Here is a 14,617-nt window from a genome sequence, read left to right on the forward strand (position 1 = left end):
ACTATTTGTTATAGCAAAGGACTAGACACAGATCTCTATTGATATGGAGCTGGCTGATGAATTCTGGTATGTCCACATAGCAGAGTGCTGTGCAGTTAGAAGAACATGGTTGAGGAAGTAGGCTGCTGTAAAAATGATCTCCAGGACCCACTCTTGTGGGGAAAAAAAAATAGTAGAAGCTATGTATAGACTAGAAAGGAGGAGGGAAATATGAAGCATGTATCCAGCTGCTTATGTTCCACATAAGGACGTACGTATAGAAGACACAATAAAAGAATAAATTTTAAAAAATTGATAAAAAATAAGCTGAGGGAAAGAATGGGGGAAGGCAACAGAGTTAGCAACAAGAAATGAACTTGTTTCCTAATTTGGTGGCTCACTCAAAAAATATTTTAAATGACTTTAAACACAGAACTTCTGGGGACCCTGCGTGAGTCAGTCGATTAAAGGTTTGCCTTCAGCTCGGGTCATGAACTCAGGTCCTGGGATCGAGCCCCGCATTTGGTTCCCTGCTCAGTGGGGAGTCTGCATCTCCCCACCCCAGCCCTTCACCCCCGCTCATGCTCTATCTCTTGATCTGCTGTCTCTCTCTCTCAAATAAATAAATAAAATCATTAAGAAAATAAACACAGAGCTTCAAAGCCTAGGGGTATAATCTAAAGACAAAACAACTACAAAGAAATCTTAAATTGACTTTAGTTTTCTTACTGCCCTCATAAAATTTTATATTATTATTTTGAAATTTTATGATATATATATGTAAAGAAAATAAGAAATCATGTTATTATTTTGAGGAATCATGATTTTGACAATGAAAGGAAACATATAAATCAAATCCCAGAAGTTACATAGATCCTTGTCATCTTTCATTTGAACTGGAAATGCCCACTGAAATCATGATTTATTTTTTTTTCCTTGAAGAATATGTATTTTTGGGGGTGCCTGGGTGGCTCAGTGGGTTAAAGCCTCTGCCTTTGACTTGGATCATGATCCTGGGATCAAGTCCCGCATTGGGCTCTCTGGGGAGCCTGCTTCCCTTCTCTCTCTGCCTGCCTCTCTGCCTACTTGTGATCTCTGTCTGTCAAATTAAAAAAAAAATGTATTTTTTAGCTCTATTAAAACACCTAAAGCAACAATAACTCAATAAGAATGTGCAAATCCCACACTCAGATTCTGGGCTCTAAATGCCATTTCCTTCCAGAAGGAACAAAGGCTCTTTGAAGAAACAGCCCATCCCAGATCTGGGCCAGAAAACGTAGGAGTCCAAAGTCAAAGCAGCTATTGAAAAATACTGAAGTTATGTTAAAAGGCTATGGGGGCAAATTTGTAGGTTCCCATCCAAGATGAGTCCATTTGAGCATCCATGGTATGTATTTAGGAGTGGGATGACCCTATTGGAGGACCAGACATCAGTGATGGAATATGGAAGCAATACAGGATGCTGAAAGGCTCATCTCTACTACCCCGATCAACTGCTCTGTTAGCAAGACTTTCTCCTGGAGCTGCAGCTGGGCTGTGGTTGGCTCCAGAATGGAACAGAGTGGGGGGTGTCCATGTGTCCAGCAGCAGATGAATGGAGAAGCAGGGATAACACCAAAGAAAAAACATACAATCCTATTCATATCCCTTGGTTGTCAGAAAACCTTCAGTTCTTAGATCTCTCCACCCCATCTCACAGAAGTGTACCCCATACTCCCACCACAGGCACAATCCTTTAAGAATTCTTTCTCTCTCTGACTCATGAGATGGGGGCCCATGTGCCCCTTTCCATCGTGGGAGTAAGTTGCTTCTCAAGGTCGTGGTCTCCTTCATGTGCTCTCTCTGCTGCAGGATTCTTTCTCCCTCCATCCTATACTAGTCATCTCAGGGGAATCTTAAGGCAGCCCGAGGTGGAAGCCCCAGCACCTTACCGTGAGTCAGCTACTTCTCGTGACTTCTCCCAGCACTTGGCTTTGTCAGCTCCTGAGGAAAGCACAGTTTGTCCTTGCCATCGTTTGGGAGCCTTGAACATGAGGGAGACCAAGGCCTGGCATAACTGCTGAAGCCAAGAGAGGGCACGGTGCTGACTGGGTCAGGCACTGTAGGATGTTTGAAGAGAGACACAGCCCTTGCATTCAAGGAATTTATAAAGACTGGGAAGGAGAGTGCATAAAAGTGAGATAGCCTTCTGTGAGTGGCACAAATCATAGCTGATTTGGAAATCAGAGTGCTTAACATACAGTGTACACTAAACCATTCACTAACCAACTGATTAATAAAGAATGGTAAACGTAACCAGTGGTGTTGCAAAGAAGAGTATATTCTGCCTTCTTCCTCCTGCACTTGTCATTCATTGCATCTTCGTGTTCTCTGTGTGGCTTCATTTCCCCCTTCTCTCTTCAATCCAGCTCTGTAGTTCATTATCTTCTCTCTCCCTTGAGAGTCAGGCCACTCTGATAGCTTTGCCTGTTGCGACTGTGCTAATGGAATGTGCCTGGCACCCACCCTTCCCTAGACTCCTGCTCCATGTCTTGTGTTATCATTTTCCGGCATCATGCTCAAAGCCTAGCTTCCCCGTGAGGCCCTTGACAACAGCTCCTCTTCTCTAAGATTTCCTCCACTGCCCCTAAGTGGGCAGCCTCACGCTCAGGTAGGACAGTTGACTTGAGCGAGCCCGTCAGTTGTGCGCCAGTGTGCATTGTCTGTATGCTCCCTGATGCGTGTTCATCTCATCTCACCATCTAGGCAGTTTACTCTTAGAGGCCAGGTTGGTCCGGGGTTTTGCGTTCAGTGGAGGACCCCAGAGCACACACCTAGAGGCTCAAGGGGGTCTTGCCGTGAAAAGGTTTGGAAGGATTTTAAGTGGTGCTGCAGAGTTGAGTGTTGGTGTTTGCACAGGGCAGTGATGTGGTTAAAATGGTGCTTGGGAGGGACTTTCTGGTGCACTGGGGAGCAGAGGAAGGGAAAGGAGCAAGCCAGCCCCTAGGGGCTTCCCCGCAGAGCTGAGGCAGGCCTAAAGGGGCCCAGAGGCCCTCCGCCTCTTCCTGAATTCTCATCTTCATCTCACTCCTTTCTCTTCCCGCCTCTCCCCAGGGCTCAGCTCCGTAGAGCTCCCCATCTCTGAGGCCGCTTTAAAGATTTTACAGCTGTCCCCATGGCCTGAAATCTCCCCCATGCACCTCTCCAAGTCACCTCTAGTTCATTCTTCAGTGCTCAAGTTAAATGCCAGTTTCATACAGGACTGTTCCCTGGTACTCCCGACTAGGCTAGGTCCCTTTGTTGGACAAAAATAAATTAATTTTGTAATTAGCTGTAATTAGTCTGTGGTATCACAGAGGCTTCTTGAAGACAGACATTGCATGTTTTGTCCACGGCTCCCTCCCCCGCACCAGACACAGCATCTGCACGGAGTGCGCTTTCAGCATGGGCCTGTGAGAGGCTGAGAGAATAGGGAGGCAGCTTGGCCCCTTCTGTGGTCCAGCTCACTCCGCAGGGGCTTTTATCTCTAGCTTGCTCTGGGCAGTGGACACTTGAGTGGATGCAATTTGATCTTGAGGGGGTCTTCTGGGGCGGATCAGCAGGCATTCTGAGGAGTTGGTCCCGCTGAGTGGCTGTCTTCAGGCAGAAAGAGCTCATGTGTTCTTATTTCCCAGGTGGAAAATGCCATACATAATCTCAAGTGCTATAAAATAATAATTACTTTAAAAATTGTAAGACACACATAACTTTAAAGATTTTTTAAAAAATTTATTTATTTGAGAGACAGAGATCACAAGTAGGCAGAGAGGCAGGTAGAGAGAGAGAGAGGAGGACGCAGGCTCCCTGCTGAGCAGAGAGCCCATGTAGGGCTCGATCCCAGGATCCCAGGATCATGACCTGAGCTGAAGGCAGATGCTTAAGCGACTGAGCCACCCAGGTGCCCTGACCGTCTTTATCATTTCTGAGTGTACAGTCGTGTTAAGCATATTCACATGGTCGTGCAAACAGTCTCCAAAACGTTTTCATCTTGCAAAACTGAAACTCTGTGTTCCTTAAACAACCCCCACGTCCCCTCCGCCGAGTCCCCGGTAACCACCATATGACTTTCTCCTTCTATGAATCTGATCACTGTGGATCTGTTGTTTAAGTCTAATCATGGAGTACTGGGGGGCTTTTCGTGATTGGCTTATTTCCCTTAACATAAGCAAGTCCCCAAGATTCATCTGTGTTGCAGCATATATCAGAATCTCCTTCCTTTTTGAGGCTGAACTGTAGTTCACCTTATATATACACTGTATTTTGTTTATTCATCTTCGGAGGGACACTGGGCTGCTTCTCCTCTTACTGTTAAGAATAAATGCTGCTATGAACATGCGTGCACAGAAGTCTCCGGGAGACCTTGCTTTCGCTTCTTTTGGGTTGAAGTGGAAGCTGGGTCATATGGTTATCCTATTTTTAATTTTTGGAGGAACTGCCATACTGTTTTCCATAAATAAGAACTTTTTAAAATTTAAAAAAAAAAATGTGACAACTTTACCATATGGTGGCTCCTTCCCAGTCGTCCCCTTACAAGATCATTCATTTATTCCAACAGTCCTGCCATTGATGTTGGTGGCCTCAGTTGTTTCTTTTAGGGATGTCTTTGGAGTTTCTCATGCTGATATAAGAGAGCAGAGATAATAGTTTATATAGATTGCACTTTGCAGTTCTTGCCGTGATTTTGTGGAAATTCAGAGTTTGTGTTGCACAGGGGGCATCTACACAGATGATTTCATTAAACTCCCCAAGTAAGTCCACCTCTGTCTGGTCTCCCCGTGGCTAGTGCTGCTTCTCCAACCAGCCTGCCATGCACTCTGATGGCCTTGTAGACTACGGGCAGCACCTTTTGGCTTCCGTGCTTCAACAGTCTTCTACGCTCTTTCTTCATGGTAGTGATGGAATTCCCAGGCATGTGGTGTGTGAGACTCTTTGTGTGTTATTGCTCTGCTCTCACTGGGGTGCCCCATGTATCTTATTCTGGAACATGTGCCTTCCTGGAAGGCTCAGTGCTTCTGCGCAGTGTGCCTTCTGCCTGCCTTGTCTCAGGATCCTTCACATTTTCACAGATGACCGCTTGTTCTGGAATCATCTCCTTGGCCTCTTACCCCCACCTCTCAGTCTGAGTTAGACGCAATTCAGTGGACCAGAATGACACCCCTGCTCCTCTGTCTTGTAATCGTCTCCTCATCTATCCTGACTTTGAACTCTGTGAGTACAGGGACTACGTTTTTTCTATCTCCGTGTTTGGTACAAGGTAGTCACATATACATTGATGGGCTAAGTAGTGGTTTTCAGTGAGGAGATCATGTCTGTACCCCCTCCAGGGACAGTTGGTGATGTGGGGGGATGATCTGGGCTGTCACACTGGAGGGGTTGCTACTGGTGCCTGGTGTGTCCAGGCCAGGGATGCCGCTACATTCTCTGGTGCCCAGGATAGCTCCCACAACAGAGAACTGCTCAGCCTGAGATGTCAGTAGTACTGGGCTTGAGTAGCTCTAGGCTGAAAGAATGAGGTGGGTCATTGTAGGATATTAGTGGGTGAAGCCCATGGCTCTAGCAGCCCTCACTGCAGTGTGATAATATCTACTCCCTATGTTACAGTTAAGTAGGCACAATGGATCTAGATTGAGAGAAGTAACTGCCCCCGAGAAGCACTGGCAGTTTTTGTAAGGAGCATTTTGAGGTTCATCTCAATGATTTTATCACAGTGGCATTTCAAGTAAATGTCCCAGTAGCATCTAAAGAGCAGGGGCCAGACAAGCTGAGCATGTTGCATGATGAGAAATTGCTGGACCTCAAATGCCCGTAGAACTTCCATTCGATTGAAAGACACCATTGCACAGGAAGGAGCAGAAGCCCACTGAGCGGTCCTTGGTAGCTCTGGGCTATGAAGAATCAAACCAAAGACACTCGCCATTGAGTAGAAGGAAAGGATCCTGAGATATACCAACGTCCAGTTTCTGCCTAGTATGCTGAAAAGCAGGCAGAGCGAGGGAAGGTGTGCAGACTCTGCAGGTGGGCTTGGAGCCTGTGCAGGGACCCCTTCTAGCTCAGCCTCTCCCCTGGAGCTGTGAACCAACCCCCTCTTCTGTGCTTCAGACAACATTGTGGCTTCTGCGTGTTTGTGACGCAGAGGGTGTAAAGAAAAAGTTTATAAATTCAATTCATTTTTGTCTTGCTATTCCCTTTAAAAAGCAGCACTGCTGGTTGATTTTAATCTTTTCGTATAATTGATTTTGAAGACTATTGCTTAAGAATTAATACAGTATTTAATTCATTACATTTAAATATTAACTGGAACATTTGAAATTTCATGACACTAAACATTTTCTCTGTCATTTGGGTTTTGAGAGTACTTAAAAACACAAAGGAATCTGAAATTCCTTATGAAAAATGAAGGTGTAAGTTTAGATTTATCTATCAAATAGAGAATTGATCAGGTATGGTTTATATTTTGATAAGCAATCACATTACTAAAGTCTCATTGTAAAACTGAAATCACACTTTTCTATTAGGAAACACACGACATTGATACTCAATGATATTCAAACTCACTATCTGTAGAGATTCCTGGTTGAGCTTATCACTGCCTGGAGATTGACATCCCTTGGCCTTCAGTGAGTTTACCGATGGTTCAACCAGTTTAGCTCAGTGTACATTCGACATGGAAATGAAATGTCTCTCTCCTCTTAAACTGTGACCATCTGAAACGGAAGACAACACACATGTGGATTTCTTGACTGTCCTGGGCACCCATTGACTAAGCTGTCCACCATACACATTCTTCATGAGAAGAGGAGAGAGAAAGGAGTCAGTAATTGCAGGCACCAGCTTTCTAAATGGTTTGCACAGTACTCAGGCCCACAGAGATTCTCCTTTGCATGCCCGTCTCCAGTTGGCCTCTGCAGCCTTTGGCTGTTTTCCCCTCTTGTTGGTCCCTGCAGCACTGCCTTGCTACTGCCTTGGTGAATGTCAAACACTTGCCACTTCCATACCCAGCATTTCTCTCATGCAAGCTGCACACAAAGGAGGCCGTCCAGGAGCTCAGAGAAACCACAGCACATCAGAAAAACAGACAGACAGGCCCCGAAGCAGTCAAGTGGCAGACCCAAGAGCACACGTGATGGTCTTTTCATGCATGTTCCTTGGCAAGATAGAGGACTGCTGGGCTATCTTTTGAGAACCAGTCAGAGTTCTTGATTCTACTCACGTCACCATTTTTCAGCAAGCATTTTTTTGCAAGGCTGGCCTACTTCTGAGGGTGCTGCATGGAGAGCCCCTCCCCACCCCGGTATCCTGCCAGGAGTTTCCAACACCTGCGTGCCTTCTCACACGTCTGCCTTCCGGAGCTCTCATCCGCATTCTCGGTATCCACAGGACTGTGCAGCTCATTCTGGTTTCAAGATAAAATCCCAAGTTCCAGATTTTTCCGAGACAGTTGTTTTTTTCATAATGTGAGCGTCACGAGATAGGTAATGAACTGTTATTTAGGATGTGAAAACCTGTCTGTCCCTTCATGTATAGAAATGCGGAGAAATGTTTATACTTCTCTGTCCTGTGGTCTGATTTTTCCTCTTCCAAGGGGTTACGGTTGACTTCAGTAGGACTCAAAAATCCTACCTGAGGGAAGCCGTTGGAACTACTGTCTTGACACAACATTCCACATGTGTCTGTTGAGTGACTGGATGGACGGACAGATGGATGAGGAATAGATGGTCAGATGGCCAAAGCTCTTCTCTCCTAGTCTGACAAAATGGATGAATAAGAGGGAGCTCTCCGTTAGCTCTGAAGCAGAGAAGGCAACAGTTGTTCAGTCCGCCCTGTCTTTTTAGAATAACCTAGAATCTTCTAATAGTCAAGAGCTAGTTAGGTTCCCAGAAACATGAAGAAGGAGGTTCTTTCCCTGAGCACAGATCCCCACATGGGGCGTTTCCTCACAGCCAGAGGGAGCACGCTGGCCCACGGAGAACCATTCGAGCACATGGCGGATGTGTGTCAGAGACAGCATGCTACATTTAGCGGATTAATGCCTAATTCATTAGGCCACATACTCTGAGTATAGACGTTTGCTAAATTACTTGAAGCTTAACCTGAAAGCAGGAAAATTCAATTTACTTTAACCACATTGACAGTTTTACAATTTCCTGCCTTCTCTCTTCTCATATTGAATGTCATTGAACATAATCATTGTCCACCTGGATAGCTTATTATGTTTTTGTAGTGATGTTCTCAGGGAATGACTGGGACATGTTTATGCCTCAGAAAATGACCACATTTGTACTCATTCCTCATTTCCCCTTCTAATTTCTGTGGTGGGCTAGGATACCATTAGGCAGCTAATGTGCCACATAAATAAATTATGCCTAAAGTAAGAGCACAAAGCTTCCAACTGTTGCTCTGAGTGACTACCCTTCCAGTCAAGGTCGTAACCTTTGTGTGTAGACTTGGCAGTCCAATCAATAGCTCCTCTTTTTTTTTCTGAGCAACTCAAAGGAGACAATATTCAAGGAGACAGAATTCTTATTCAAATTAAATTCTTATTGCAAATTAAGCTATTATTTGGAAATGTGCTCTATCTGCAGGTAGGTAGACTTCCTAATTGTGAGCCCTAGAGTCATGGAGCTTTATCTAGCTGTTCAGGGGCTGTGTGGGAAGCATTGAGCTCTTTGACTCAGGACTGGTGCTGGAACCTTGTAATACGGAGAGATGCCACCCAGACTCACACCTCCTCCATCAGGGCTGGGTTCTGAGAGAGAGGGGATAGCATGCCTGGTTCCTGCTCCCCAAAATGCTGGACAGGAATCACTGAGGAAGGAGCTAGAAGCACAAAGAGGCCAGTCTGTAGAGGGAAGAGTTCCCTTTCCTGGAAACCATACGAGTGGAGAGGAGTTTCTCTGTAACAGCGATGTGTTTTGACTGCCCAGAAGACATTAAAAATTTTTTTCTTTTGAGTCCTTGGTTCTTCATCAGGTCGTGGCTGTGGCTAGGTAAGTAACTTGTAGGCAGAAAGAGATACATGTGCTTATCAGCGTGGAAGTGTGACTCATTTATGCTCCAGCTTCCTCCTTTTTTTTAAGATGAAAAAATCATTTCCAGAATCCTTCTGCAAAATTAGTTTGTGGAAGTATATGGATGAGGTTCCTTTATGAAATAGGCATCGGTAAAGTTTGAATCCCCAAGAGCGCCCTTCTTTATGTCTGCAGACAGAAGCCTTCAGAAGTGGATTATCCTCACTGGGCACCAGCATTATTTATGGGTAGTACCCGCTCAGCCAGAGTATTGATCTCTCCAGGCCACTCAAGAGATGGCCAGTAATACGCCATTAACCTGCAGTAAAAAGCCAGAGCAATATAAGATGGCACAGCTACTATGGAGAACAGGTTGGAGATTCCTCCAAAAATTAAACAGAGAATTGTTGCTTGATCTAGCAGTTCCACTTCGTGATATATATCCAAAAGGATTAAAAGCAGGTCTTCAAGAGGTATTTGAACACCCAAGTTCAGAGCAGCCCTATTCACAGTAACGGAGGGATGGAAACAAGCCAAATGTCCATCAGTGGATGAATGGATAAGCAAAATGTGTAATGAATGAGCACAATATTGTTCAGCCCTATAAAGGAAAGAAATTCTGACCCATGCTGCGATAAAGGCTGAACCCTGAGGATGTTATCCTAAGGGAAATGATCCAGTCACAAAAGGACAAATACTGCATGATTCCAATGACATAAGGTACCTAGAAGAGTCAAATTCATAGAGACAGGAAATAGAATGTGGGTAGCCAGGGTTGGGGGAGGAGGAGATGGGGAGTTACCATTGAATGGGCATAAACTTGCAGTCTGGACTGATGGAGAAGTTCCAGAGATGGATGGGGGGCGATGGCTGCACAATGACGTGAATGTACTGAATGTCACCGACCTGTGCACTTACAAAAAGTTAAGAGGGTAAATTTTATCTTATATATTTTTTACCACAACAAAATTTTTTTAAAAAAGAGTGGGTACACTCTATGAGAGAGCCTGAGCTATGAACCTCAAGGAACAGAGGTGGGTTCCATCTGGGAGAACGGCGCGTGGTCTGGGTGTCCATGAAGACAGATTCTTCTAGATGGCGCCAAAACCCAACAAGTCCAGTTCTGTGAGCCATGCAAGTATATTTGTAATTGTTTAGTTCATAACAGCATATTGTTTTTCATTACATTTTGTCAGGAAATTTTGGTAAAATGCATTGTTATACTACTAGACAATATTAATAATGTGTCAGAGAACAACATACAACTTTGCTTTGTCCAAGGATATAATTGTGAAAAATATGGCCTCCTATTAATTAGAAGTGTTATAATGATAAGTTCATTGAAACAAAGAAAAAAAAGTATGATTTCCCTGAAACAAATAAACCTCCATTCAAAATCCGAATCAACCTAATATGGGGGGGTGGGGTGGAATCTTTGACAGAAATTAAAAGCCAATTAAAAACTGCTCATCATGACACATTTATTCCTAAATCCCCCTCCTCTCCTTGCATTCATACTTATAAAGGACAGAAAATCCTAGGAACTGATGATCTTTTGTTGACTGAGCATAATGATGTCAGAAGTAAAATGGCCTTGAAAGTAATTTTGAGTGGTATCCCTGGAAATGTACAATTGGAGGAGCCTGAGCAGAGCTTAATTACATGACATTAAAAAAAGATATTTGGTGTAGTGATCCGAAGAGGCATGTACACCCCAATATTTATAGCAGCAGTGTCCACCATAGCCAAACTATGGGAAGAGCCTAGATGTCCATCAACAGATTAATGGATAAAGAAGATATAGTTTATGTATACCATGGAATACTATGCAGCCATCAAAAAACCCCACCAAATCTTGCCATTTGCAACAACGTGGATGGAATTAGAGGGTATCATGCTAAGTGAAATAAGTCAATCAGAGAAAGACAATTATCATATGATCTCACTGATACGAAGAATTTGAGAAATAAGACAGAGGATCGTAGGGGAAGGGAGGGAAAAAAATGAAACAAGATGAAACCAGAGAGAGAGACAAACCATAAAAGACTTAATCTCAGGAAACAAACTGAGGGTTGCTGGGGAATGGGAGGGATGGGTTGGCTGGGGGATGGACGCTGGGGAGGGCATGTGCTATGGCGAGTGCTGTGAAATGTGTAAGCCTGATTGATTCACATACCTGTACCCCTGAACAAATAATACATTTTATGTTAATTTTTTTTAAAGGGGGGATATTTGGGAAGATTCTAGATTCTGTTTGCAAGGTCTTCTGAAGGGAGAGCTTTTAAAGGAGGTTAGGGAATTTTGGGAAGGAATAATGTGCCATCTCTAGCATGTTGTAAAACTTTTCCTCTCTCCCTGGAAATTTTCAGTAAAATCGCTGTCTTTCATTATGGCCTGGTGAGGTCTATGGGCTTTTGGGGAAGTGACAAAGTGCCAGTGGTTTTTTGTAAAAAATGAGTCAAGGGCCTTTTCTCACCTGGGTTGCAAACTAGATACTGAACCTCATTGTAACTTCTTGCCTTCTCTTAATTTCAACACTACCAAGCCAGGGCTGCCTCTATATTTGTGAGGGTAAACTGAAAAGTACCTCTTCTTACTGTGGCAAGTCAGTTTCTTTCCAAATGAATTATCCCAATATCCATATGTAATCTTTTCTCTCTCACCTTCCCTAGCCTTCTCTTCCTAATACCTGAGGGCTTCTTACCCCATTTATTTCTAATATAGTTTGAATGGAAGCTTCCTTATGGAAATGGAACCCTCAGTATTGGGTTAATCAGCGCTAGCTGACAAAGCAGTTAAACCCCCAACTCTCAGTGGTTTAATGAATCAAAGGATTAAGTTCTCACTTCTAGTACATGTCCATCTCAGATTGGTAAGGGCCTTGTTCCAGAGTCACCAGGTACCCAGGCTGCAGGAAGCTCTGCCCTCTTGCAGATGAAATGTCTTAGAAACGTGGCCTCTGAGATTGCCAACTAAAGAGAAGCATGAGATGGAGGAAGCCCTAGCTCATAACTGTCCAGGCTTTGATGCAACGCCAGCCGCTTCTCCTCATCGTCCATGGGCCAAAAGTAGTCACATGACCCTAGCCTGACAGCAAAGGAAGCTGGAAAATGCAGGGGCCCCGTGTTTAGTGAGCACAAATTCTCTCTGTGGCCCCACTAACCAGAGTACTACGAAGCCCATGTTACATTATAATTTAAACAACTTTGAATATAATTTGTGTCTGACAGGATGCTAATCTAGTCTCAGGACATTTGCTGCGTTTTAGTCTTCCTTTACCAGTTTCTTCAAACTCACTCTCTAGCTTTAGCCTGAATTTTTTAGACCTGAAATATATAGACATGCTAAGAATAAGTGCTGGGGACTACTGGTGGCCCCTGTCTCTCTTTCTCTTTTAATTTTTCTCTGTATTCCTCAAAGTTCATTCCAGCTTCTCCTCAGGAGGTCTGTGTGTAAATGGGAAACTTATCTGCTTCCAGGTAGGGAACCTGACTTTATTTCTCTCTCTTGCTCATTATCTATTATCATCATCTATCTAATTTGTTTTACTTAATCTCTCATTCACTTATTTATTAATTTATATTTATTTGTGGACCTTTTTCCTGTGAAGTAAAAGCAAGTCAGTGTAGTTTTCCTTTTTCTTTATTCTTTTTGTGTGGCCATGTTGTTTATGGAACAGTCTTACCTAGATGATGGACTGTTGTGGGACCACGGTGGGTTGGGCCATGTTGTCCACAGGCCCATCAGGTTCAGGTTGAAGGAGAGACTACACTTATCACTGGATGATTTCTTGAGATCCTTTAGTGAGGTGCATTGATAAAAGCATCTTGCTTTTTATTGAGGCTGTCCCTCATATTACCTTGAGACACTGGGATCTATTTCAATCTCCAAAGATAAGAATTTAGTTTAGGAAGGAGTAAAGAACCTGCGGTTCTCCATGGTCCTGGGAGAGAATTAGGATGCTATGTGGGGGAGCCTGCAGAATGGGACAGTTGCTTGGATCCTAGTGATTATTTTTGTTTCCTGAGGGGATTGGACAGAACTGAACTGAACTTTACCATGATCTCTACGCTCAGATCCTTTTACACTAATGTAACTATCTTCCTTTTGGAAGCAATGTGCTATTTTTTAAAAGTTTTTTATTTATTTGACAGACAGAGATCACAAGTAGGCAGAGAGGCAGGCAGAGAGAGGAGAAAGCAGGCTCCCCATCGAGCAGAGAGCCTGATGTGGGGCTCGATCCCAGGACCCTGGGATCACGACCCGAGTCGAAGGCAAAGGCTTTAACCCACTGAGCCACCCAGGCACCCCCGGTGTGCCATTTTGTGGCTCCTTGCCTGCATTAAACCACTAGGGAAATACATGTCCTGATAGTGTTAGCCTACAGGAGAGCAGAAAAGGAAGGGAGGGAGGAAGGAAGGAAGGGGGGAGACGTTACATTAACCTTTCTCCTTCCTTCTTCCCTCTGTTCTCAACAAGACTTTTTGTGCTTTGTTGAAGGAAACAACATCTCAAAGGCCTTTCTTCTGGCTTTGCTACAAGCAGACGTGCAGGAAAGCCAGACCAGGCTCGGGAAAGAACTCTTAGGACATGGGAAGGCTGAGTGTAAAACACCCTTTTTTCTGTGGGACTCCTGCCTGCAAACGAAATGTTGGGCATCCACACAACTCGTACCAGAACCTGAGAAACAAAGATTTTTAAAACAACCTAAAAAGATAGCAGCTCTTTCTCCTTGGGCATCACAACCAGGAAAACTTGTAAAGCCAATAAAATTTGAGATCTTGCCCAGTTTGTATTCAGTGAATAGTCTGACAGTGCTTTCAGATTTAATACAAAAGAACATCCTGCAAATGCATGAATTTTTTCTTTCTTTTCTCCTCTTTAGGCTTTTCCTCCAAATGCTATCACTGCGTTTTTTTACTGCAGTTCAGTGACTGTATTCTTCACAATCATCAAACTGGTCAGTTACCGCCTACACCTCATGTTCGATAAAGGAGAAGTAATTCAGCAGAAGCCCTCTAGAAAGAAAGAAAAGCCAAATAAAGACAAAGAGGCCAACAAGGAACATATAACCAATCACAAAATTCCAAGGTAACCTTTCTATTCATGTGTTGGTTCATAATTTAAATGTTTTAGTTTTGGTTAAAAAAATTTTTTTTTTCATTTACCAGTTGTTTATAAAAATACACCAATATGGACAGACACAAATATGTACATTTTTCTTCTCTTGGAGCATACACTTAAGCATAAAATTGATATTGATAATCAAGATGATTTAGCTATTAATGTGACCTTATACCGTGCTCTGGAATTCACTTGCATTAGGCTTAACACAGCAAAATATTTTACTCCAGCATTTTTATCTTGTCATCTAAGTGCTTAGTGCATGCCAGAGTAGTTTCAAAAAGAATATCTGTGTTTGTTAATATTGAAGTAATACACTGCCCAGAGCTGAAAAATCAAGTGATTCTTGAATGTCATTGTCACTATTCTTGCCCTTATTTCTGACAGTTCCTTTAGAAAGCATGTCTTATTTTAAAAGAAGATCCATTATTCTCCCTTACAAACAGCATTTGAATACAGTGAATATTACAAAATAGAATCTAGGGAAA

At 43.4% G+C, this 14,617-nt stretch overlaps 1 protein-coding gene across 2 annotated transcripts in view; it reads left to right on the top strand.

Annotated features, from left to right (window-relative positions):
* PCNX2 (pecanex 2) overlaps nt 1–14,617 on the top strand; it is a 289,378-nt gene that overhangs the window by 14,318 nt on the left and 260,443 nt on the right. For both annotated transcript variants that reach the window (XM_059170439.1, XM_059170438.1), the window contains exon 2: nt 13,891–14,096. In XM_059170439.1, coding sequence (XP_059026422.1) covers nt 13,891–14,096 — 206 coding nt within the window. The remainder of the gene's footprint in view (nt 1–13,890; nt 14,097–14,617) is intronic.

The sequence above is a fragment of the Mustela lutreola genome, chromosome 4, assembly GCF_030435805.1.
Source record: "Mustela lutreola isolate mMusLut2 chromosome 4, mMusLut2.pri, whole genome shotgun sequence".
Taxonomy (NCBI): domain Eukaryota; kingdom Metazoa; phylum Chordata; class Mammalia; order Carnivora; family Mustelidae; genus Mustela; species Mustela lutreola.